The sequence below is a fragment of the Brienomyrus brachyistius genome, chromosome 17 (assembly GCF_023856365.1).
Source record: "Brienomyrus brachyistius isolate T26 chromosome 17, BBRACH_0.4, whole genome shotgun sequence".
NCBI classification, from domain to species: Eukaryota; Metazoa; Chordata; class Actinopteri; order Osteoglossiformes; family Mormyridae; genus Brienomyrus; species Brienomyrus brachyistius.
The window spans coordinates 3645957-3671968 of NC_064549.1; the positions used below are offsets into that span (position 1 = coordinate 3645957).

A 26012-nucleotide genomic window follows, 5' to 3' on the forward strand; every position below is an offset into this window, starting at 1 on the left:
CCTACATTAAGGCTTCAATGCAACAGAGCAAAGATTGTTTTAAAAGTTTATTTGATTTATATATATATAATATATAAATACATAATTTATATATAATATATATATTTAATTTTTTAACAGCCATGGTTAAAAAGTGACTGATCACTTTATCACCAGTCAGCATAAATAAGTCTCTCACTCCTGTTAATTTAACTGAACACAGTAATGAGTCATTTCAGCACCACAGTGTCCTACATTCTCTATATTGCATCACAATATAAAAATATACATTTATGCTGTTTCCAAAACATTCTTTTCCATGTTGTTCAATGGCATGTTAAATTCATACTGTCAGGATTACGTTAGTGTACCTTAGATTGTCATTCATTTTCACAGCATTTTAAAAACAGTAATCAATAGCAGCCACACAGATAAAACCGTTACAGGACAGTCTTCTGAATAGAATGCAGACTTTGGACAGCACAGCGCCACCTTGTGGGAGTGATGGGAAGGTGATGAGATGGAGTGTGACGAATGGGGCGACAGTGAGCTGCCTGCTCTTCAAAACCCAAAACCTGAAGCTCAGAGGCAACTTAAATTGTCTACTATTCCCAGCAGGGGGCACCACAAACCTGACCATCTTTCAGGTGCAGGGAGATTATAAATAAAAAAACCAACAAGAAAAATGCAAAGGGAAAATGAAGTGTGAGGAGTCTTCTTTTGAGACTGACGATCCTGAACAGAAAGAGCTGAGGCCGCAGGTGCAGTGCATAGACGGCTGACGCCAGAGACCTTCCGGTGGTACCGTCCCTGCCTCACACGCAGACAGACCCCCACCCCCACTGCACACAGGCTGTGTGCATGTGACTGAGTAAGTGGGGGGCAGCTCAGGATCCCTGCAGAATGTCCCTCTTGGACGTGACGGGCATTTGGGCGGAGGCAACCTCTCTCTCGCTGACATCAGATGCTGGGCTCCGCCCCCTTATCCGTGTCAGCAGTCCCAATGGGCCTGGCTCCCGCCCATTCTCCTCCAGCTCATCCGGGGGTGGGGATCTCACATCCGCGAGGAGGTGGCCAGCTCGTAAAACAGCACGTAGGCATCACTGCTGCGCACTTGGCTGGAGGACATTGGCGTCACTCTAGGGGGAGATAAGAGCAGTGAAGCTGGCCCCCCACACTGTGACTTACACAGGGAGCACATGGTAGCCGCAGCTGGGAAGCAGAGGCACTGCACAATGGGCACCAGCAGAGGCACTGCACAATGGGCACCAGCAGAAGCCGTATGTTGATCCCTCCTCCATGTGAAAATAAGCCAGACTCCAGAGGTTTATCATGTGTCTCGACGGAGGACCGAGCTACTCCCACATGGCCGGCACAGTCCCTCTCAACCGAGGAATCACCAGAACACCCATCTTTCCAGGGAACGGCTGAACTCGCCACTCGGACCGCTGCTCTGTCCTGCCTTCATCTCCTGTCCCTTGCCTATCTTGGCAACACCAGAAGTTCTCGTATTTCCCACTTGTTTAGCAGCAGTCTAGTCCGGATGCTGTGGTCTATACCTAAGCTGACACCTTGACAGCTGTTTGCTTGTGGTGTCTTTTCTGCCCAGCTTGTATGTGGGGTTTAATGCCTGCTAAGTATATTTAAATGTAAAAGCATAAATCTAGAGAAGGGAAATGAAAACTGAATCCCAACGCAGGATCCCAGGGTGCCAGTTTAACGAACGGGACTGAGAACGATATTAAATTTGGAATGGGGGGGACAGAGAGGATTCTGGGAGAAAGGAGCCTTATCAGCCACCGTTAACCTGCATGACATGGATGGACAATCTAGACTTGACTATCCCTCTAAAGCAGGGGTGTAAAACTCAGTCATTGGAAGGGCCATATTAAAAACCACCTATGAATTTGTCCAAAGCTTATTTATTTAATTAAAACAGTACTACCCAAACTTCACAGTTATTTTGTTGAAATCTAAACTATTTACAAATAACATTTACAAATGTGAACTTTGTAGTAAACATTATTCCTGAAAATTCTCTTTTAAAATAAAACTAAACAATGATCAGTGATGGACAGGGTTCCGCTGATCCGCGAAGGTAACTGTTAGTGGATTAGTAGTTCAGCTAACTTAGAAAACCATTAGTGGACCAGTTCTAAAATCCGAAAATCACACATATTTGTTCTGGTCTGTTGTGAGCAGGTAAGCAACACTTGTAGGTTTAACCTCATACATACTTTCACACGAAACCACACTGACACCCCGAAAACAATGGAGGATGAACAAGGGGGGGTTTATCACAATCAACCATTTATTTATATTTTACTTATATGACCCGCAACAGGTTTGTGATTCTTATTAAATATGGCCAGCAGATTAATCCTCCCTTTTCCACAGAATTAAAACAGCGTAACATTATTTAGCTAATGAGCTCTGACAAGTTTCACTGACGGCACCAGCGATATTAAAGAAAGAAATATCAGTCATCAATCAAATTTCCAATGTAGAAATATGGAAACACAAGCCGAAAAATGTTCATTAATGCATTGAATGTAACCGAGATAGAGAAATAATTCCATTTCATAATGGAATTATTATAATAATTCCATTTTCTCCACTACTACTATCTGTTTTTCCTGCACTTCTGCAGAACTTCCAAGTTAGCGCCAGTGCTTGTAGTCAACCAATCAGCAAGTTTATTGCAATTTCCTGGATGACCGAAAAGTACCTCCATCAGAGTAGGCACTAAAAAAACACCTCTGAGGAACTATAGTCCTGGCGAGTTCCTGTAGTGGAGCAACAGAAGTTCTTGGTTTCAAAAAAGGTCCTGAGGTGGGGTGGCACCTATTCAGCATGTCCACATCTGACACAATTGTTTCTATTGTATTCCCTGCTGTAGCACAACTGTACCCAAACCGTGAACCCAATCATATCTCCCCCGATATGGGTGGAGACCTCAACCCCCTCCCAATGTTCAAACCAAAGTCATGCCCTTGCATTACACTACTATTCCTGAGCCATTTTAAACAGCATTTTCAAAACCATTTGGCGGGTCTTGAGTTTGACACATGGGTCCTGTAGGATGACCCAGGTAGCCCTGTCCGGGTAGCTCTGCTCAGGTAGCCCTGTCCGGAGACCCCTGCCCGGGTAGCCCTGCCCGGAGACCCCTGTCTGGGTAGCCCTGTCCGGGTAGCCCTGCCCGGAGACCCTGGACAGAGCAGCAAACACTCCCTCCAGGCGGTGACCTACCTGGAGTCATTGAAGGTGTACCACTCCCCAGAGGGAGGGTTGCGGCAATAGGCTGTGTAGTGTCCTCCCATGGTGGTGCCAGAGTGATTGGACACTGCATACAGGTTGTAAACTGCATTGGCTAAAGGGGGGGGGGGGACACTCAGATTTACACATCAGCACTTGCCCCTCCTTCACACGGGTGAGAAAAACACTGCAACTTACTGCTGTTCTCTGACGCAAACTCCCTAAGGTCCAGCTCCTTCAGGGGGAAGCTGACAAACGTGGACAGCTTGCTGGTTCTGATACGAGCTTCAGAGAACCGTTTTAGATCTGGGAAAGGGTGTCAGTTAAGGGTGATAAGCCCACATGCATGCGGCCAGCGATGGGTTCGAGTGTGTGCATACAGGCAGAGCAGGATACGCAGCACCAGGATCTTGGGAAACCGCTGGATGGTGAATTTCTTCGTGCATTTCCGCCTGGCCTTACACCTGTAGCACGTCTGTTGAGAGCAAGGGGAAGGGAATGGGGGAAAGGCATGGGGGTGGGCAGAGGGGAAGGGAATGGGGGAGGGAACGGGGCAGGACACAGAAAGTGTCAGGCGACAACCTAACGGCCTCCATGGCCAAGGATGGCCCAATCCCTAAGGGGTGGGCGGAGCCACAGGACCCACTGGTTTCTCGTCTCCGTCCAGCACGTCCTCCTTGGTGAAGAGCCTCATGCATTCCATCAGACTGACCTCACCATGGCCCTTCTGCAGCGGGATAGGCGGGACACAGGTCAGTGGGGTCAGGCGGCCCACGCACACAACGTGACGTCTTTAGCCCCCGGGCGTCGGGGACACCCACCTTGGCGATGGGCAGAGACAGATCCCAGAACGGGTCGAACACAGTGGAGCAGTAACCACATTGGCAGCAGGTCAGTGAGCTCTTCAGCTGGCCCACGAAGAGATCTTACAGAGACACAGGATGGTTAGACACGCGCACACACAGACAGACACACAGACAGATACACAGACAGACACACACACACACAGACACACACACACACAGACAGACACACAGACAGACACACACACACACACACAGACACACACACAGACACAGACACACACACAGACACACACACACACAGACACACAGACAGACACACAGACAGACACACACACAGACAGACACACAGACAGACACACACACAGACAGACACACAGACACACACACACAGACAGACACACAGACACACACACAGACACACACACACACACACACAGACACACAGACAGACACACACACAGACACACACACACACACAGACACACAGACAGACACACAGACAGACACAGACACAGACACACACACAGACACACACACACAGACACACACACAGACAGACACACACACAGACACAGACACACACACACACACACACACACACAGACACACACACACACAGACACACACACAGACACAGACACACACACAGACAGACACACAGACACACACACAGACACAGACACACACACACACACACAGACACACACACAGACATACACACACAGACACACACAAACACACACACAGACAGACACACACACAGACAGACACACAGACAGACACACACACAGACACAGACACACACACAGACACACACACAGACACACACACACAGACACACACACACACAAACACACACATAGACAGACACACACACAGACAGACACACAGAGCCAGTTTCTCACCCACTATCTTACTGTCCTCTCTTTCCAGGTAGCGGTTCCACATGCGTTTCCCTTTCTCATCGTCCCTGCGGGGGGCACATGCACACATGTGACTCCCTGAAGCTGAAGCAGCCTGCATGCGCTGCTGGGGGTGGGGGGGAGCGAGAGGATTCTAACTCACGGCAGGTGGTCCAGGTCCTCGACGTGCCCCCGGGGGCGGGCTGTGACACGGTTCACCTCGTTGTGCAGACCATCCAACAGGAAGCGCAAGAACTCCTGCGCGTCCTGCTGACTGCAACAGGAAAGAGCCTCAGAACTGTGTACAGACATCATGCTTAGAAAATTAACCCGGCAGGTGGAAGTACGCATCTCGGCAGGATGGCAGTGGAGGGTCGGCACTCACTTGTAGCCTACAAATCTGGGGGCGTATTTCTGGATCTGCGTTTTGAACTCGGAGGGGCTGACAGCGTCGCCGCCCGACGACGTCCACAGCCGCTGGATGAGCCTGGCAAACTCTGCGGGGAGAGTAGGAGTGAGGGTGGCATGGGAGAGCTGCTGGTGTGTGATGTAACAGTGTATGTGGCTGCGTGTGGGAGGTACGGCACCAGCAGGCCGCCTGTGTCTGCGTGTACTGGCCAGGGGCGGTGGGCACGCGCGACCCTCACCCTCCATCAGTGTATGTGGCTGCGTGTGGGAGGTACGGCACCAGCAGGCCGCCTGTGTCTGCGTGTACTGGCCAGGGGCGGTGGGCACGCGCGACCCTCACCCTCCATCAGTGTATGTGGCTGCGTGTGGGAGGTACGGCACCAGCAGGCCGCCTGTGTCTGCGTGTACTGGCCAGGGGCGGTGGGCACGCGTGACCCTCACCCTCCATCAGTGTGTGTGGCTGCGTGTGGGAGGTACGGCACCAGCAGGCCGCCTGTGTCTGCGTGTACTGGCCAGGGGCGGTGGGCACGCGTGACCCTTACCCTCCATCAGTGTATGTGGCTGCGTGTGGGAGGTACGGCACCAGCAGGCCGCCTGTGTCTGCGTGTACTGGCCAGGGGCGGTGGGCACGCGCGACCCTCACCCTCCATCAGTGTGCCATTGCCCCGGCTGTTGCTGTTGAGCTCCCGCCGGTAGCTGTTGTTCCGGCAGTAATCGCACAGGCTCTGCGTGTTACTGAGGCACTGCAGGATGGAGTTCATGAAGCACTAGGGAGAAAATGGGAGCCGGTGAACCAGGGAAGTCCCGCTGACACGCGGCCTGTCGTGCTGCACTTCCGGCTCGACTACGTTAGCCGCACACTCCGCTAACGGGACGCCGTCACTGCAGTCAGTCATACATGCGAAAGCGGTCAAATACAAAAGCAATTAAAACTAAGTAAAACTAAAACCTAACTAAAAGCATGCCAGATGTGTATGTCCAGTTGCTGTGAGGGGCTTTGCCAGAGTCAATGCAGATTGTGTGTAACTATCAGCCACTTTAGGAAAATGTATGCAGATACATGAGATGAGCCCTAAACTGTCTATGACTGGTCAGGGTGCAGCTTGGCAGATGTCTAAAGTCCTTTATTATTTGAATAGTTGAACACGGCTAATTCAGATTGGCAGCGGATGTGCGATTCAAATCCGGGGCTGGTGATGCTGTGATGACAGGCTGCTCCAGCGGGGCGGGGGGGTGGGACAGGTGGAGCCCGGAAAGCGACGCCTCCATCTACGTCTATTTTCGGACCTCGTAGTTGCAGGGGTGAGACCCTCCTGCGCGTTTTCTGAGTCTAACGCTAAACACGAAAGAGGCAGTGGCACATAACACATAGGGACACGGGAGACCCCCCCGCTGAGGCTCTACATTAAACACCCCCCCCCGCGGTAGCAGGCAGCACTGCGTCTCACGGTCACCGGCCAACCGGAGGCTGGCTCCGCGTGGAACGGCGAGCCGATACTCACGGTGTTCCCCAGGTTCTTCAGCCCCACCAGGCCCTGAGCACTTTTGGAGTTCTGTGGAAGACAGTGCAGACCGTTTCTAATAAGAAATATTAACAGAATGGGGACTTTTCGATTTGTAATCACATGAAATTCACAGGTACTCATAATGCATTTAATAATGCTCTTAAACCTCTTAAAAACTCTTAAACTCCATGTCAATAAAGATATCCTCTTAGTGAAACACAAAAATTCATTTTAAATAAGTAATGTCCTCTTAAGCATGTTAAAAGAATCTAAATAAGATCAGGTATTTACCAAAAAAGTATTAACTAGAATGGACATAACGGTAAATCAAATTTCGCTATATCGTGATACGAAAGCCTGAATACCGTCATGGGACGACGACAGAGTCCACCAGGCTTTACATGGTTATTTTGCTAGTACAGCTGCTCTATTATCTGTCCAGCAGCAAAGGGTTCAGTGATGTTCCACTGAACGCGACTTGTTTTGTTCACCAAGATCCAGTGGCTGCAGTGATATATCATTTTTATTTGATCAAAGAACTGCCTCCACTGACTGCTGCACCGCTTTTGTTTGGCAGCTGCACATAAACAGTCATTTATTTTTTCAAATCATCATATTTCTTCGTATTTTAATATCGTTAGAAATATGACACCATGGACTTACTGTGATATTACCGCACCATGACTTTTCGGCATTGCCAACGTCCCCACTAACTAGGCTTCCCAAATATAACGATATACTATGAGGGATGGCGCACGTCAGCCGCATTATACAACAATTACAGTAGGGTGGGCAGTGAGTGTCGTAGAATGAACATCTGACTTTACCGCACAGTTGGAAAAGGAGAGTTTGATACATGGAACTGACATAGTGTCAGTGTTAAACACTGTTGTTCCAGTTTTCAAACATAATTCCGGAATATTTAAAAGGGCGTGAAAAAGACCATTTCCAAATTCCAAGACTGACGTAATTACGCAGCAGTCTTAACCACGCCCCCCAAACGTAACGCATGCCAGCTCGCTTTCTAGCTCAATGAGCATGAGCAGCTGGACTTGCAGGTACTGTGAAGGATGGAGCAGAGGACGACAGTGAAAATGGCAGGTTGTGTGCATACGTGTGCCCCTCGATGCTGTGGTGTAGATGGTGCCACTTTTCATACCCTTCCCAAGGAACCAAAACACCAACAGGCTTGGCTGATGTTCATCTTTAACGGGTAAGTCAGGGGTACCTTTCCCAAAAGCTCTTGTAAGCAACTAACATAGTTGGAACCATTCAGCTGCATGAACCTGACTATGCAGGTTGCTAATTACGTTGCTAACGATGCTTCTGGGAAAATGTCAGTATCACTGGGGCACAAGATACTTCTGTACTTCCCTAACCCTACCTTTGGTTAGCTAAACTAATATCTAATTGGTACTGCAGTAAAAAAATGAAAGCAGAAGTCCAGATTCATTGCAAACACATTTACAAGCTGCTCAGCTTGCGGTTTGGAGTTCTTGATAACACTTGCATGACAAAGCTAGCATTGTAAAATTGTGCTGTGTAACATGAAAAATAATTTATGCTCTTGTTACAGTGCTGAAAATAAGTTATGATTATGCTGACGTTGTGTCAAGGCTGAAGTGGGACCATTACAGTTGTTACAGTTATATGCAGCAAGTTGGTTCTACGTGAGCCACTGCAGCGCCTGACTGTAAATCAGCCAATCAGAGCAGAGCTCATGAACATATTAATGAGCCCAACAAAATAAGGGAAATTACCCTGTGTCAATCCAGGGCCAAATTATAGGGATGTAAATGGGCTTGTAAAACCACTTCTGAACAAGTTCACGTAGTTTCTAAGAAGACATGACAGAACAGTTTGAATAAATTAATCATTGCATTCTGTGGCACCTGTAATGACCAGGGTGTAGGATGCAGGGGCCAGCAGGTGGCCTCACTCAAGAACCCCCCCCCCAGTACATTAACCAGCAGGTCCTCACATCCCAGCCACCGAGCAGCAAACACGTTTATGCTGGTTGCAGAACATACACACCAGCGCTGCCCGTTTGATCATTGCTCCTCACCATCTGTCCCCCACTGAAAAAATGACTTAGTAACTAGGTGCAGATTACAGAGTAAACAAAGGCAAAACATCTGCAGACTCCTGGCGATGCTAGAGACACTGCACGCAGTGGCCAGATGGGGGCCCCTTGGCTCCACCTCCAGCGGACACTCATACCTAAGAGGCGGGTGTGTGTACTGGGTCCTATAGCCACTCTAAGATGTAAGGGGGGGGGGGGGGCAAGACAAATGTTTGTGTGTAAGACCTGATAAAGTCTGCAAAAAATAATTGGTTGGCTTCTTCCCTGTTCACAATAAACAAAAGATTTATCATTGGTTGGCATTTTCTCAGCCTTGGGAGGGGCCAGGCTTATGATCGGGGGGGCTTGGTCCCTCCTGGTTCCCCCCTCAAGCCAAGCCTGGTGCTACACAGATCCTTTTAGTGTTTTTTTCTGATGGCTGAGGATTCAGCAGGCCGGCACCTCCACAAAGTGCTGGTTTAAGTATGCAGAGATTCACACTGCCTCAAAGGGAGTCCAAAGGTAAACTGTGCTCTATTTTTTATTTACCTTAGGTATGTCGCAGCCCAGAGGACGGGGGGGACATTCTGGTAGGTGGCAAACTTTCCGCAGGCCAACACACACTTAATTTCACCATATATGTTTCCAACCTAGTGAAAGGAAAGACTGACAATGATAACCCTGCATTGGCATCAAAGACGTCCAGCTGCTGTCTTACGGAGATGCACAGAGTCATGTTCAGCTATTGGGATGATCGCATAAGAGAAAGTTTTATATGCGAGTGTCATCAGTGCAAAGTTTTATATGCGAGGGCTATCAGTGCAAAGCTTTATATGCGAGTGTCATCAGTGCAAAGTTTTATATGTGAGGGCTATCAGTGCAAAGTTTTATATGCGAGGGCTATCAGTGTAAAGCTTTATATGCAAGGGCTATCAGTGCAAAGCTTTATATGCGAGTGTTATCAGTGCAAAGCTTTAAATGCGAGTGTTATCAGTGCAAAGCTTTATATGCGAGGGCTATCAGTGCAAGGCTTTATATGCAAGGGCTATCAGTGCAAAGCTGCTTGCATTCTGGGGTGCTGTTGGCCAGGGACCCTCATCCCGAGTGTGACGACCCCCCCGTCGGCCAGGGACCCTCATCCCAAGTGTGACGACCCCCCTGCCGGCCAGGGACCCTCATCCCTGTAGCTTGATTTTGGCCGGTCTGGGGCACAGCGGTTGTTGACCTGAAAGGCCCTCTGCCGGCAGTCCCACTGTGGGCACTGAGGTAGAATGACCAGTTTTAATGCACGTCACCTCAGAACACCCCAACGAGCTTAAGCTTCACTTTTCCTCCCGTCAGCCTTTTGCTGCCCATGCATATTTGGCTGCATTAGTGTAAATGTACACAGGTGTGTCCGTACCATGTACTGCTCCTTTGCTGAGCTCATATAACAAACACGAAGAAACTGACCGACCTCTTCAGCAGATTTACACTGAACAAGATTGGACATCGGTGGCCTTCAACTACAATCTGTCCAAGAGGTGACAGCATAGTCAGATCTGGTGACCTGAGGAGCAAGTGTCTGAATAGGAATGACTGAACAGGCGTCTGGCCCACATGAGTTAGTGTGCTGGAAGCCTGTAAAAAAGACACTTGTTCTTCTGTGGCTGGAAAATCTATTGCTGTGACTTAGTATCTAGTGTAAGTATATCTGGGAAGGAGCCACATATTCCTGCATTTATGTTCCTCTCTAGGAATCCTAAGAAAGGCACAGGACCTGTCACTCTGTGAAACGCATACAGGCTGTGGGACAGAGAGAATAAAATTAAAGGTGTCTGCAGTACATATGAATGGCCAGCAGGGGGCACAGTGCTCAAGAAACATATTGCAAATATAACAAACAAATAAATCCCTGTTATGCAAAATAATCTGTAAACAAAACTAAAAATAATCCTTATCCTACCGAAGAATGGAGTAAGATGTATTAAAATTGAGCTGTGGAGACACAGGAGGAGGAGAGCCGAGTGATGGGAGAGAGGTGATCAGCAGACCCGGGGAGTCCTGTGCCAGTTCGCCTAGCATGCCGTTTTGTCAACATGCTTCGCTCACTGGGGGGTCAGCCTCGGTAATGAGCATATCCACCCTCCCAGGGACTACACTGTAACTCATGGAGTGTGCTGTGATTATTCAAGTAGATATCTATGACTATGAGGAACACAGGCAATTCTAGTTCTTTTTAAGGTTTATTTCATAGGACAAAATCATTTGTTGGTTATGTGTGTGTCAGGTCGGTACTGCGTTTCTGATGACAGAGAGACCCTTAATAACAGCCTTCTTCGGAGAGCACGCATGATGCAGCGAGGTGATCAGAGACTGCCTTATGCAAAGCTGGAATGGTGACGTGCCTGATCAGGTGAGAAACGGAATGCATCTTGAAAACTGGACACGAGATTAAAACCCACTGGACGACATATCATCACGCAGAAAAAGCAAAGCCACGGTGTGACAGCAGCAGCGCGAGGAGCGCCACCTGCCTCGCGCGGCGCCTTTATTTAGCGTCCGACCTCAGCAGGGCTCAGCAGTTAAAGTTACCACGAAACACAAGCATCTGTTGCTGATTAATTTAAATAATTTGGAGAAACACATTATAAATACTCAGATGCGCTGTTAAAGGAGAAAAAATATATAGCAATCCAAAATCACGCGATACAACTTATACAAGTATTACATGTAATGGTCGGACATTAACGTTGGTCACGTATAGAGAAGGGTTAATTTTCCCGTCGCCTATCCATCATCAAAAACATTATACGGCGTTTCAAAAGAAAGGAATTCACGTGGATATGGTTTTATTAATTATATATAAACATATCCATGAACCGCTTAAAGGATTCCACCTGTCTGCGGATCCCCGAGCATCCTTACCTTTGCCTGATTAATAAGAAACCCCACAAAGGTAGAGACCAGCACCGAGCCGGACATGGTGGAGGTTTTCCGTCGGAGGTCCTGCCTGAGGAAGGGGAAAGCGGTGACCGGGGGGTCCTCGGTAACGGTCACCCTGTATGACTGCCGCAAGCTGGGCATGACGGCCAAAACGCGCTTTATCTACCCAGACAAGCACAGCTCTTCGCTTATATGAAGGCGTCCGCAGATCTCGCCTATTTCTCCGAAGCACCGTCTCTGTCCGATCCTGCACTTCTTTAGTGTATCGCTCTTTAATTATATAACCAGCGACGCTTTCGAGAAGGACTTAATGCGGCTGCACCTGAAGCGCTGCGTGACACTGCAAGCTGCGCGACTCCACACACTTTGCATAAAACGATGCACCTTCAGTTCTTCAGGTATTACCAATACAACGAATAAATAATTTATAAATGCAATAAATAAATGTATCTAAATAAATGTTATAAACAAACGACGGTGAGTCATCCCAGGTTTTAGTTGAAATAACCCGAAAGGCGCTGCTCGCTCGTCTTTTTACCGAACTTCGTACACGCCCCCCGTCGCTCCCCCCCTTCATACGGACGTCAGACTTCGTTCGTGCTTTTCAGACGTCAAACAGACGGAGGTCACCGTTTCAGTCCCTTTCACCTTCGTCGTCTCTGCTGGTGGGGATCTAGAAAGTCTCATTCAAAGCCCCATTAACTGTCTGCAGGTATACGTAGGCGACAGTCTGCAAATGTTGCCGACGCTGCGGTGAAGTAATGTCGCGTTTACTATAGATAACAGGTTAGTTTAACTGCATTAAGAAATTATACATATTTATTTCGGATGGCTGAATATGCCTGTCTTCAAATTCATGGATTATTTACACTGAATCCCACAGGCTACAGCGATAAACATTAAATATGTTGCATTTCCCACAGATAGAGCGGTATGGTCTGATTTTCTTTGACCGTAGCTGTATTCCTTCATTCACACCTTGGCTCGGCCGATTCGCGCGCTACGCTTCGCACCTCGACATAATAATGGGATCGTGATAAATGAAAATTAAAAATAAATTACAGATTTACAGTCCATCCATATTTGGACTTTGGTCACATGAACCTCACATCCAATCCAATGGAGCGGCTACGAAAATGATGAGCATTTTATCCGCAGGGACCCTCCCATGCTTTTTTTGTGGAGCAGTGATTCACGAGGAAAAGGCACAGTTATATAGTCTGTGTGTGTGTTTCACAGTGGATGGCAGCAGAGAGGTAAGCTGGTCCTTACATAACCACCATCTTTTCCTGCCATATGCTCAGTCACTGCTTCGATCTGCATCATTACAAAAGCGACAATTGTTCAGGGAGCCACATGGATTCCATGCGGTCGCTTCCCCAAAAACCCGACAAATGTTAAGAAAGGTGGGGAAGACCAAGGACATGGTGGTGACCTTCTCCAGTAAACAGAGGGGGCTGGCGAAAAGATCTGTCAGCATAATCCACGGGAGGTGCTGGAGGAGCACAAATATCTTCGACTGCACCCCAAAGTTTGCCCCCAACGCCTAGGACATTCTAAGGAGATGTCAACAAGGTCATACTCAGAACCTTTTACTACTCCTTCATTGAGAGTGTCTATCACCTGCTGGTATCACTCCACCAGCCACCAGTCTGAGTGGCTGCCCTCAGGACGACGGCTCCACTGTCCCGGCTACAGGACACAGGACAGAGCGACCTTTGCTCCCAGGGCCGTTCAACTCCTCAGTTCACATACTTCTCTCCCCCCCCCGCCACCCTGCACTGGAATCTGTCATTCATTCTGCACTTGACCCCCACATGCCCATTAATAATCCCTCCCTTTTATTCATTCAGTTCTCATCTACCTGTTTGACTGCAATTTTGCGCAGCATCATCTAAATACTGTAAATACAGTATGCATTTTACGTCATTGTGTCCTTTAATGGCCCCTCAGGGACAAATAAAGTTTTTTTAATTGAATTGTGTCTCACAACCTAGAACCATCTGAAACACTCTAATCAGAAAGGATGGGAAAAAATGAACATACATCACCTTCACCTCAAGCAGCAGGAAGGTCACTACACCCCCAGCACGGGATGCATGCCCAGCAACAACACGCTAATTGGTCTGGGAGGAATTCGATTGCACGGGTTCCAATTAGCAAGGCCCGCACAGAAGATTATCTGTAAAGCGGCCCACAGGTAACCAACGTGGCTCCATGACGACCTTTCTAAGTGGTGTCCATGCAGCACCCTCTTCAAATAAACAGACGGCAGCTCTGCCTCCCTCCCTGTCACATAAACACAGAGACAGCAGCTACCAGGTAAAATAAAAAGCCATGAAGACACTCCCCTTTTCCAGCGGATCGTAGCTTGGCTTGTGAACAGGATGTTATTTACGAGCTCCACTTCTAATGATGTAACTTGTATATTAATAGTAATAAACATAACAAACCCTGCCCAGCAGAAGCACTGCCCGCCATCACGGTACACGGGAATCCGACAGCCTGTCTCAGTGTGACGTGTAGAAGCACTGCCTGCCATCACGGTACACGGGAATACTACACTCTGTTTCAGTGTGACGTGTCGAAGCACTGCTTGCCATCACGGTACACGGGAATACTACACTCTGTTTCAGTGTGACGTGTCGAAGCACTGCCCGCCATCACGGTACACGGGAATACTACACTCTGTTTCAGTGTGACGTGTAGAAGCACTGCCTGCCATCACGGTACACGGGAATACTACACTCTGTTTCAGTGTGACGTGTCGAACCACTGCCCGCCATCACGGTACACGGGAATACTACACTCTGTTTCAGTGTGACGTGTCGAAGCACTGCTTGCCATCACGGTACACGGGAATACTACACTCTGTTTCAGTGTGACGTGTCGAAGCACTGCCTGCCATCACGGTACACGGGAATCCTACACTCTGTTTCAGTGTGACATGTCGAAGCACTGCTTGCCATCACGGTACACGGGAATACTACACTCTGTTTCAGTGTGACGTGTCGAAGCACTGCTTGCCATCACGGTACACGGGAATACTACACTCTGTTTCAGTGTGACGTGTCGAAGCACTGCCTGCCATCACGGTACACGGGAATCCGACAGCCTGTTTCAGTGTGACGTGTAGAAGCACTGCCTGCCATCACGGTACACGGGAATCCTATACTCTGTTTCAGTGTGACGTGTCGAAGCACTGCCCGCCATCACGGTACACGGGAATCCGACAGCCTGTTTCAGTGTGACGTGTCGAAGCACTGCCCGCCATCACGGTACACGGGAATCCAACAGCGTGCTCCCAAGCAGGTCCTATAAATCGCACAGCGTGAAGGAGGAGTGCACGCTCCTCAATCACCCACCAGCAAGATGTGTCCTGGCCAGCGCTGGAAGCATTACGGGATGCAGGGGAATTGCCCTGTTGGTAACTGCCTGCAGTGTGTGTTGTGTCACCCCCTCTATGATGTGCTAAATTCCACTTCCGATTCCCCATCCATTATGTACTCAGAATCCTCTGAAAACTGGATAATTAGACCCCTGCTGACTAACTGGCTTCTAGGAAACCTCTACCAATGCAGACTTTGACCTTTTGTTCTCGGATTCCAATCTAATCCTAAGGGTATAACATGTATACACACCAAAAGATGACTGAGAGAAATATTACAGACACACCACCAACACAGAGGGTCTTTAAAGAGACTCCCGTCCCCAAGGAGCTCAGGTCCGCTGTACTCAGGGTAACTCACAGTTCAGGACTCTGCTATAGTCTATAGTTCAGTGATTCCATGAGGCAAACTGACAGTTTAACCAGCAGGTACTGTCTAAATTCTAGCTTATCACTGAAGATACGGTAACTTCACGTTGCCAAAGAAGAATATTTGAATTCAGATCTGTCACTTTAAAGGCATTGACTGCTGTTCTTCATTCAGTTCCACCCTGATAGATTCTATCTTTTAGTTTAGCGCTCTTACCAAGCAAGAGTTTGAGAAATAATGTTCCATCCATCCATCCATTTTCCAAACCGCTTATCCTACTGGGTCGCGGGGGGTCTGGAGCCTATTCCGGAAGCAATGGGCACGAGGCAGGGAACAACCCAGGATGGGGGGCCAGCCCATCACAGGGCACACTCACACACCATGTAGAAATAATGTTCATTAACTTATTTGAATTTTAGTCTTTCAACTTAAACATACATAATTTCAGTACGTTTCACTTTTACAAGCAAACCCAGTCCCTTGGTCTTGTCTACATAAATAGTATATTACAGAGAAGTGTGGAATTTGGGTGACTCACCAACCAGACTGAAGCTGGTCTGCTGTTGGGTTTTATACAGACTCATCTCAGCAGTACAGATGACAGCTAACAGGATAAGGGAAGCCGCACAGTGACCTCAGTGTTGAGAAGCAACAACCTCTCAGCGGGTACCCCGATCACACCAGATCACACGTGATCACACCAGATCACACGTGATCACACCAGATCATTAACTTCCTCTGAATCAGCCCTGAGGCCTGGGCCCTTGTTTTGCTGGAGTCGCCTTCTGATCCCCTCAAAACCCTGAGAAGGTTAAACTCATGCATGGTCCTGATATATAGACTGGACTTGGGCTGTAAGTAGTAGGAGAGTGTAAAATGAAACACAAACACTATTTCAGCAGTTCACAGGCACCCAGAGATGACAGCATCATGCCCATCTGCATTGCTGTATGAATAACCATCCCAACAGTAAGGGTCCTCTGATTACTGAACACTTATCTGTTACAAATCTCTACGATATATTATATAAATGACTATATATGCATCACGCTGAGCCTCAGGCTCTGCAATGCGGAGGAGGCTGGCTGTCGTTGCGGTGACAAGGACAAGCCTCTACATTGACAGGGGGAGGGACAGCAGCGGGGGACTGGGGCAGCTCTGCAGATGGGACGTTGGGGGGGAGGCGAGGGTCAGTATGGCGACAACACGCATTCTGCCACCGCTTTGGGGTGAGGCAGCCTCACCAAGGTCCTCTGCTTATTCCTCCCCACAGTCACTGTATATCAAATTAAGAGCCACTGTCTCTACAGCAGTCACTCCAGCAATATTAATAGAGCACTCATCTCCTACAATTTAGCTTCAAAACTGAATTGTTTCCCATTAACAGACACCACTAGTGACCCTGAATGGGACGCAAATAAAGTCTATCAAATCTGACCCAGCCCCCAAGGCCTCTGCAGTCTTGGAAATTCTGCTGTACGTCTCTCTAACCTAAAATAGTTTTGTGTGTGTGACTGAACAAAAAGTTTTTTTTAACCACACTGGCCATTTTCCCATCTGACAGATTCCAGAAAGAGGAAAGAATTGTGTAGTTTTAATGTGTAAAACCCACATTCAAATAACATAAATATTGAATTTATTTTAAAATTAATGTAATATCAATATTTTGTTTTCACGCATGAAAAAGCTACTTTGTAAACTCTCACAGTGCACAAAAGCCACAACCCCTTGGGAGAAGCAGAACCAAAGTGAATCAACAACAGCTGTACACTGATCCATTCCTGCTTTCTGCTTCTCTGGATTCCAGTCAGTCACGTCCTGCGCGACACGGATGCCATGCCTGGTGACTGTTTTGTGATGTGTCCGCCCCGTGCCTTTTGCCCTGTGACTCGGCACCTCATCAGCACGCGAAATGCTTCAGAGCCGGACACACGTGCTGGGGGTGCTAGCCTGTGACAGCGAGGACACGAGGGGCGATGCCATGAAGCCATACAGCCATACAGATTTTAGAGAATCACGCTGCTCCCAGTAAAAGCTGTAGAGCTAAGATGACCCTGAGATCTACGACTTATCTCAGGGAGGCCTCTCTCATCTGACCCACGTGTCCTGACCAAATATCTTAGGAATCCTTTTGTTATGAGGTAGGAAGACACAGCAATACCAGAAAGCAGAGTAAAACCCTACTTGTGCTGGAATATTTGGCTGATGGTATTAAGGGCATCACTGCTGTTCGCAATAGATTAACTCAGTGCACGTAGGATAAGCTAAACAGCTAAACCAAATGGCGGTGCCCTCCTGTCCTTCGGTAATCAGCTAACACTTAATAAATACGTTAAGTGAAACTTCAGTGAAACAGCCTGGCTAGACGCTCTGAATCTCATGTCCTTTACACAGACGGCAGTGGCTCCACAACACACTCCACGTCACAGACTGCATGAATAACCTTTCAGCGTAAAAAGAAACGTCTGCTCTCTTAAAAAAATAAAAAAAATAAAAAATCACACGTCAACAAGAGTTTTGCTGCCCTCTACTGGTAAACCTGTGAAAAGTCTCTTGCCAACCCATCATAGCTGGTTTGATGACATAGCTGTGAACTTCATGACATGGTGTTACCCAGAAAAATCTAAATGCTTTGTGACAACAGATTTGGATCTATGGGCAAAATCATGCCACAGTCAGGAAGTTGTTTCCCACTGTCTATACCACACGTGTAGAGCAGCTACTGAATAAGGCAGCATCTTACCAGAGTGTCCCGCGTTGGGGAGATGGAGCGGCTGAAACCTCTATCCCAGGACGGGGTGAAGCGGTTGCTGTTGGTTACTGTGTCCTGCGTGGAGCCGCGTGGGAGGGCGGATCCAAAGCGAGAGCTGCTGTAGGGCTCGACCGGCTCGCTCCCGCGGCTGTGGTACGATGACTTCAGTCCACTAGATGAGGAGGAGGACGGGGATGAGGAAGAAGAGGAGCAGGAGGTGGGGTCGCTCAGTGCCAGCGACGTCAGCTGGTGCGTCAGGTCGCTCTGGCTCACGGAGCGGCGGCGGGACAGAGAGATGCTGGAGGTGGCAGGTGCGGAGGACAGGTAGCTGGGCACGGATGGGGAATAGCTGAAGGAGGAGTAGACCCCACCCCCACTCAGCCCCGAGCCGTACGACCTCACCGGAGCTCGACTCATGCTTTCGCTGCGCCGGCCCCCCAGTAGGTCAGTCCGGGGGGTGGTTCGCCCACGGTCGGGCTCCACGGAAGTGCCGTAGGTGCGGGAGCGGCTGGCGCTGCCGCTCAGGTAGCTGGAGGGGGTGTAGCTGGAGGGGGTGTAGCTGGAGGAGCTGCTCTTATAGGCCAGCCGGTCCCGCTCGCCATAGGAGCCCAGGCCGGAGCCCAGGGAGGAGCCATAGGAGCCGTAGTGGCTGGTGTAGGAGGAGCCAGCGTAGCGCTTGGCCGTGGACGATGCGCGAGACATGCTGGGATCTCAGCCGCAGGGGATGCACAGGCAGACCGCATTTACTGCGAGAGAAACAGAGACGGCCAGGTGAACCGTGGATCACGTTCGAATGCAGGCAATGCCCATTAGACTCATAAGAAGGTAACTGTCACCTTTTTGACCTTTGAGTAGTGAAAGCAGAGCCTGTACAAACCACCAGGCAGAAACGCACGACTAAACAACCAAAACTCCACAAAAAGCTGATCTATCAAACCCTATAAATACTTAATGGTGCACAGACAGCCACAGTGAAGGACTCTCAAGACTCTGTGACATGGGAAACTGCATTGGGTTAGACTGTACGACCCTGGTGCTGCCTTATCGCACCACAAGAAACAAGAAGTCTAGTTCCTCAGCTGCTACGCCATCTGCTGTCCGACAAAAGGTATAATCATTAAAAATGAACATCAGAGGCTCCCAGGAAATGCTTCCTTTGTGTACCTAGTGCAATGGTCACCAAGTTGCATGCCTGTGAAGGGGGAGGAGCCTAAATGAGGTCGAACGTGCCACATGTGCGTAGAGTACGGTGTGTTCCAGTGGAAAGCCCAGCTGCTGCTGGTACGTGCCATCTGAATAAATAAACGTATCTGGTGTTGTTGATGCGTGTTGGTTTCCGAGAGAGGGCTCTTATTTCTTTAATCCGTCTCTCCCTCTCTCTCCCCCTCCCTCTTTAAAGGGAGCGAAGGCATCAATAATTCAGCTGGCAGATCTGTGGCCAGTGTGACCTGGAGGCCTTCCAAAGCCAGACCAGGCCCTGGGACAGGAAGGTTGCTCAGCACCCATCCAGGACCTGGGACAGGGAGGCCGCTTGGCACCAATCCGGGCCGGGCCCTGAGATACGGAGGCCGCTCGGCACCGATCCGGGCCGGGCCCTGAGATACGGAGGCCGCTCGGCACCGATCCGGGCCGGGCCCTGAGACAGGGAGGCCGCTCGGCACCGATCCGGGCCGGGCCCTGAGACAGGGAGGCCGCTCGGCACCGATCCGGGCCGGGCCCTGAGATACGGAGGCCGCTCGGCACCAATCCGGGCCGGGCCCTGAGATACGGAGGCCGCTCGGCACCAATCCGGGCCGGGCCCTGAGACATGGAGGCCGCTCAGCACCAATCGGGGCCGGGCCCTGGGACAGGCAGGCCGCTCGGCACCGATCCGAACCCGGGGTCAGGCAGGTCACTCAACAGACACCTGGGCCAGATCCTAGGACAGGCAGGCCGCTGGGTACCCACTCAAGCCGGACCCTGGGACAGGGAGGCCGCTCAGCACCCACCCGGGCTGGATCCTGGGACAGGGAGGCCGCTCAGCACCCACCCGGGCTGGATCCTGGGACAGGGAGGCCGCTCAGCACCCACTCAAGCCGGACCCTGGGACAGGCAGGCCGCTCAGCACCCACCCGGGCCGGACCCTGGGACAGGGAGGCCGCTCAGCACCCACCCGGGCCGGACCCTGGGACAGGGAGGCCGCTCAGCACCCGCCCGGGCCGGACCCTGGGACAGGGAAGCTGCTCAGCACCCGCCCAGGTCGGACCCTGGGACAGGGAAGCTGCTCAGCACCCACCCGGGCCGGACCCTGGGACAGGGAGGCCGCTCAGCACCCACCCGGGCCGGACCCTGGGACAGGGAGGCCGCTCAGCACCCACCCGGGCTGGATCCTGGGACAGGGAGGCCACCGCCTCAGCATCCCCCACCCCAGCACCAGAATGGGACTGTAACTACACACAAATTTCAGAGTCAATGGCACTAAGCAGCGTCAGGTTTGGCAGGTGCAGCCGGTTCAGTCCAGCACCCCCAGGACTGGTGTTTGCCGTCCTCCCTCCCAGTCCGGCCCACACCCAGGCAAGCTCAGGCTTGTCCCCCGTCATCACGGCTATGGTTCCTGGACGTGGAGTCTCCAAGAAAACAGTCTCAGGCTTTGAAGGAAACGCATGCACACGCACACAGACAGACACGCACAGACAGACAGACACACAGTCAGACAGACAGACACACACACAGTCAGACAGACAGACACACACACACACCGGACCCTCAACTCATCTTTCGATGTGTGTAAAGATTCCGAGAAGGTTCTCTTCTCAGAGGTTTCCATGACTACTAGCCCACGGGCTCTGCTGGCCTGTCAAACGCGGACGCTGGCAGAGCGGAAACCCAGCTCTGTGTTGGCTGTGGAGAGGGAAGTGTCATTCACTGCTGTGTAGTGAAGCTGCCCCCAGCTCCCCCCCCCAACACATGTTATGGTGCTTGTAAACACCCGTGCTCGGTTTCTGCTAACACGCTCCATTTTAAAACACGCAGCAGAACAGGCACCTCAGCCTCTCTGGCATGTAACCTCATACATCTCCAAGAGGGACACACTGCACGCTGGCTGCAGACCCCCGTGGGGCGGCAGAATCTGTGGGTCACTTCTATCCATGGCACTCAAGGCTGGCTGTAGGGTCAGCAGGATGAAGACGTGTCTGGCTGTGTGTGTGTGTGTTCTGAGATGAATCTGCCCACGTAAGCAGATGTCCCATGTTTCCAAAAGAGAAGAGAGGCCCACAGCTCAGCGGAAACCCAACCCAGGGGGCTGAGTCCAATGGGGGCCCAAATCCATGGTGAGACGGGATAGTGGGTCGGGCTTGGAGACCCAATCCCATGCCCTGAATAGCAACAAATGTGACCATTACAATTAGTGGTACTCTGAGCATGGTACTGCCCCCAAGCACTGCTCCCTGGGGGCTGAATTAGCTGCCCCCTGCTATGTCACAAAAGTCACATATGGGTTAAATGCAGAGAACACATTTCATTGTTGTGCACTGTGTGCTGTGGTGTGTTAACAATGACCACTGATCACTAAATTCTAATTTTAATTCTAGTGGCATTATTACTGAGGTCAATCAGCACATTGTGTTTGGATATTCAAATATCTCTGCCTGGTTCGAAATCTAGAGGCGTGGAAGTGTATATAAACTAAAGCAGTGTGAAGTTCACTCCAAACCACAGTGCCCTTTGTGAAAGCTTCACCAAACAGTTCCCACCCGTTGCCTTGAGGTCATTAGCCAGTGGTCACCAGCATGTTGCAGTGCATGTTGCAGTGCAGCTATGTGCCTACTTAAGTGCTTCGGATTTCTGCTGCATATTGTGTGGTTTTCCAGCAGAATCATAATGTCCTCCATAGCTGCACTGGCTTTAGGTCTTAGGGAAGCTAAATTTATCTTGGAATGTGAAGCGATAAAGATGGCCATGTCTGTGAGAGGCACACTGACAGAACAGCCTCGCACTTCCTCCCTCTTCTATGTCCAATGAGAGGCGAGTTCCTGTGTGCCTTGGACAGGAAGCATGACATCAGCCTGGCAGCAAAGCAAAACGCACCTTCGGCGGGACGTGCTTCTGACCACACCTGTAACTTCAGGAGGTCACCACAGCCCCAGAGGCTGGACATTCAACTGGGGACCACAGAAGGCTTAGCAGCAGAGTACAGTGCATACTGGAAAGCAAGTGGAACAGCACATCGGCCCTCAAAATGCATAACTTGTTGCATAACCCTGAAATAACAAATGCAGAAACATGTGACTTGGCCTGGGGTCATGCTGATTACTCAATCTCTTCTTCACACTCTATCAAGCCCCTTTTATATGACACCTAAGATACTAAAACATCTGACCAATAGCATTAATGACAGATTAAATTAATTATATATATTAACCAACAAACAACTGGAAAAGTTTAAATGCAACACATGACCTCTTTGCCCCACCTAACCCTAACCCTAACCCTAACCCTAACCCACACTTCATTCAGATAGAGGTCTATGACTTAAACTTAGTCTGCACCTACTGGTCTATACTATTCTTCTTGGATTCCAGATGAACATTAATACAACACACAGGCTATGCACAGGAAACGTCCTCTATACAGGTTTAAAAATTACATCTGTAAAGTTAAAAAAGTGAAGTTCAGAGGCAACAGACCAATACATAAAAATACAAGTGAACCAAATGATACCAGCTGAAAATAGTTCCCCAACTCCGTAATTAATTCAGAAAGACCAAACAGGCCTAATCGCATGGTACATCACGAACAGCAATAAGAGAAAAACTCCACCTAGCCTTTGTAAATAAATGCAAAAGGTTCTCAGACTTTCAACAGAGAAATCCCACAGCTTGAACAGGTGGCTGCAATCCACGAAAGAGGCCACATCTAGCAGTCGTAAGTGCCCGGTCAACGGACTCGTCACTTCCACACAACACGAGCACTACATTTCTGTGCCAAGAGCTGAAGCCAAAGACGTAGATTACAGCCCAGATCCTCAAAATGGACTCCGCCAGGACAACCTACAGCGAAAGGACCAAAGCCATGTCAAGGTGTCACCTGCCCTGAGCCGAAGGCAACCCACCTGTACGACTGGCAGCCGATGCAAACGTGGCGTGAGGGCAGCAGAGAGACTCCCCATCTAAGCCTCAAGAGGATGGGGATACTGCCGTTCAAGCTGCGGCCCCGGACCGAGCAGAGCCAGGGGTGGGTTCCAGCGATCGGGTTTCAGTGGATAAATATAGCAGCTGCCTGTGACCTCCACAGGTCACCCGCTGCCTGCTGGAATTCCAGTGCCAGGGCTGCCATTAGCGCCTTTCTAAAGGGCTCATCAACCCCCCCCACCACCAGTTCCTTATTTATATACGCCGAAAACCGCAAAACCTGTTCTCTGTTCGGTCATGACTACTTGCAGGACACATACCCACGATACTTACGGGACACCGGAATCGACATGGTCACACGTCCAGGGGGTGCAGTCTATGTTTGCATTATGTTACTTTCAGATTTTCTCGTTGTATCACTTTATCCAGAACACATTTTCAATAACTGGCCATTAACCAGTTCGGTTTAATAAACTGACTTAGGAGACAACAATGATACTCTTTGACATTTCACTAGAATCAAGTTTTACTCAGTTTTTTTCATGATTCATATTTGTGTAAAGGGCCCTTCCGCTTGTTATTGAATTTCACATGAAGCACATGTATTTTCTTGTTTGTTGTACACATCATCATTCTCTGGTGTTTGAAGATGGTGGGGAGCTCCTGCTGAACAGCTGCAGGTCTGTCTTATGTGTGCAGCTGGTTTTGAAACCAATTTGTCCTTTTGAGTTTTGGTTTAGCTAAAGCCACATAGATGCTTGAATTATGATTATTGCAGGATAGTCCCATCCATCCACTTGTCCTGTTCAGGGTCACAGGGGGTCCAGGGCCAATCCAGAGGGATGGAGCACGAAACATGGACCAATTCAGGATGGGGGGCAGCCCATTGCAGGGCACACTCACACACTATTTGCTCACACATGCACACCTACAGGAAATTCAGTAGCTCCAATTAACCTCAGCATGCTTTTGGACTATGGGGGGAAACTGGAGTACCCTCAGGAAACCCCATGACGACACAGGGAGAACATGCAAACTCCACATACATGGAACGCTGGTGGAAACTTAAAACCCCCTTCCCAGAGGTGTGAGGCCTCAGTGCTAACCACTGCACCACTTTGTCAGCCCACAGGGCAGAAACCTTGTGTTTTTATGGAATAATTGTAATGGAAATTGGACACAAGTTTCAAAACCATGTTAGCGTGTCTGCTAGCATGCATGTCTGAACTGTAAACGGTAGCTTTGAATGAATGCAGATATCGCGATCTGGAGAGACCACACCTGGCTTTGACAGAAAAATCACCTCTTCTAATAAGGATATCATAAACCAATAACAGGGGGGCCCTCACATTCCGAGTCTTTACGACAAATATAATGAGAGGTGCATCAATCTTGACTACAAAGAGTTTAAAAGCCCGTAATGTTTACTTATTATAATCTATTAACTACACCGTGACAGCATCTTACATGCCGCCTGTGTGTGATACTTTCAGTGGTTTGCAGCCATCACTCTTTTAGCTCGTGCGACCCCCTCCCGGCCAGATTTAAAGAGTTTTAGCTGAAACTTGAAATTACAAATATTCAAAAAGTGAAACATGAGTTGGACGTCGCGGCGCATCCGACTTGACTTTGAGTAGGAAGCCAAAGCTGCCGACACGCTGCAGGGAGAAATTCCTGCACTTGTACCAGGAATCAGGAGAGTCCGCGGTTCATTAGGTGAAATAAACGTCATATTAACAGTAAGCACGTTTTCTTAATAGATAGGGAGATAAATGCATTTTAACATAATTTCCAGAATTATTATTTAACATAATTATTATAACGATATTAGGCTACCCATGCACATGATATACCGCACAACACGTCATACACTTGTATGCTCTTCGTTTACAGTAGCTCAGTGGAAGGTAAACGGTTTAATCGCTTTAACCCCCTTGCCCACTCATATTCGTGGGCGTTTAATCTGTCCATTTCCGCATAAAAGTCGAAGTTGAATCGTCCGAGCCGCGCGCACGATTTATCTTTGAATGGAGCGCAGAGAAAAGTGAAGGATCATCTTCAGCCGGAGCGCACTCACCGCAGTCCGAGCTCATGTCACTGGCGCCTCTAAATAAGCTTCTTTGCCCCCTGCTCTCTCAGGGCTCCTTCCAGGCTGGTGCTCGAAGACTGCTCTAAAAATGATTACTTATTTCTTCCTAACCGCGTCTCTGTATCGCACCGTAGTTTGTAACCGAATAACGGATCTTTCTCTTTAACTCTGACGTCAGTCTGGCAATACTTGTCATTGATTGGCTAACTGCGAGCCTAGACGCCCCCCCCCCGAGAACCGCCCCCTCCGTACTATCGCCTTGGTGATGGAAGTAAACAGAAAGCTCGACGACGCACATTTCAAACGATGTTCTTCAGCGATCGGATGTGTTACTGCTCCTCCTCTTGCGGCTTCAGTTCCCGCGCATTGGTATTGGCCACATTTGCGCAAAGCTGGTTTTGAATAATTCATCTATTATTCAAATTGTAACAGTTATGACTAACAGAGATGTGTCATTCTT

At 49.3% G+C, this 26012-nt stretch overlaps 1 protein-coding gene across 3 annotated transcripts; it reads right to left on the minus strand.

Moving 5' to 3' along the window:
• Positions 1–34: 34 nt before the first annotated feature.
• LOC125712261 (ubiquitin carboxyl-terminal hydrolase 2-like) lies at positions 35–25708 on the minus strand. 3 transcript variants are annotated; one of them, XM_048982138.1, is made up of 13 exons: positions 25541–25708; positions 18344–19098; positions 6853–6903; positions 5994–6117; positions 5328–5439; positions 5106–5216; positions 4946–5010; positions 4056–4159; positions 3881–3961; positions 3631–3709; positions 3433–3540; positions 3229–3349; positions 35–1118 (listed from the first exon to the last, which is right to left on the minus strand). In XM_048982138.1, the coding sequence occupies exons 2-13, from the start codon at positions 19052–19054 to the stop codon at positions 1034–1036; spliced, it is 1752 nt and encodes a 583-aa protein (XP_048838095.1). In that variant the 5' UTR covers positions 19055–19098; positions 25541–25708; the 3' UTR covers positions 35–1033. The 3 variants fall into 3 exon arrangements, with proteins under 3 accessions (XP_048838095.1, XP_048838094.1, XP_048838096.1); XM_048982137.1 differs by lacking the exon at positions 25541–25708 and adding an exon at positions 23445–25534; XM_048982139.1 differs by lacking the exons at positions 18344–19098; positions 25541–25708 and adding an exon at positions 11825–12332.
• Between the last annotated feature and the right edge of the window lie 304 nt (positions 25709–26012).

Bases quoted from the DNA above. Each gene is read 5' to 3' on its own strand.
- LOC125712261 (XM_048982138.1), bottom strand. From the start codon at position 19,054: ATGTCTCGCGCATCGTCCACGGCCAAGCGCTACGCTGGCTCCTCCTAC. The intron at 6,118-6,852 runs GTGAGTATCGGC...TTTTCTCCCTAG, and splicing joins TGAAGAACCTGGGGAACACC to TGCTTCATGAACTCCATCCT. The intron at 3,710-3,880 runs GTGGGTCCTGTG...TGCTCTCAACAG, and splicing joins TGGACGGAGACGAGAAACCA to ACGTGCTACAGGTGTAAGGC.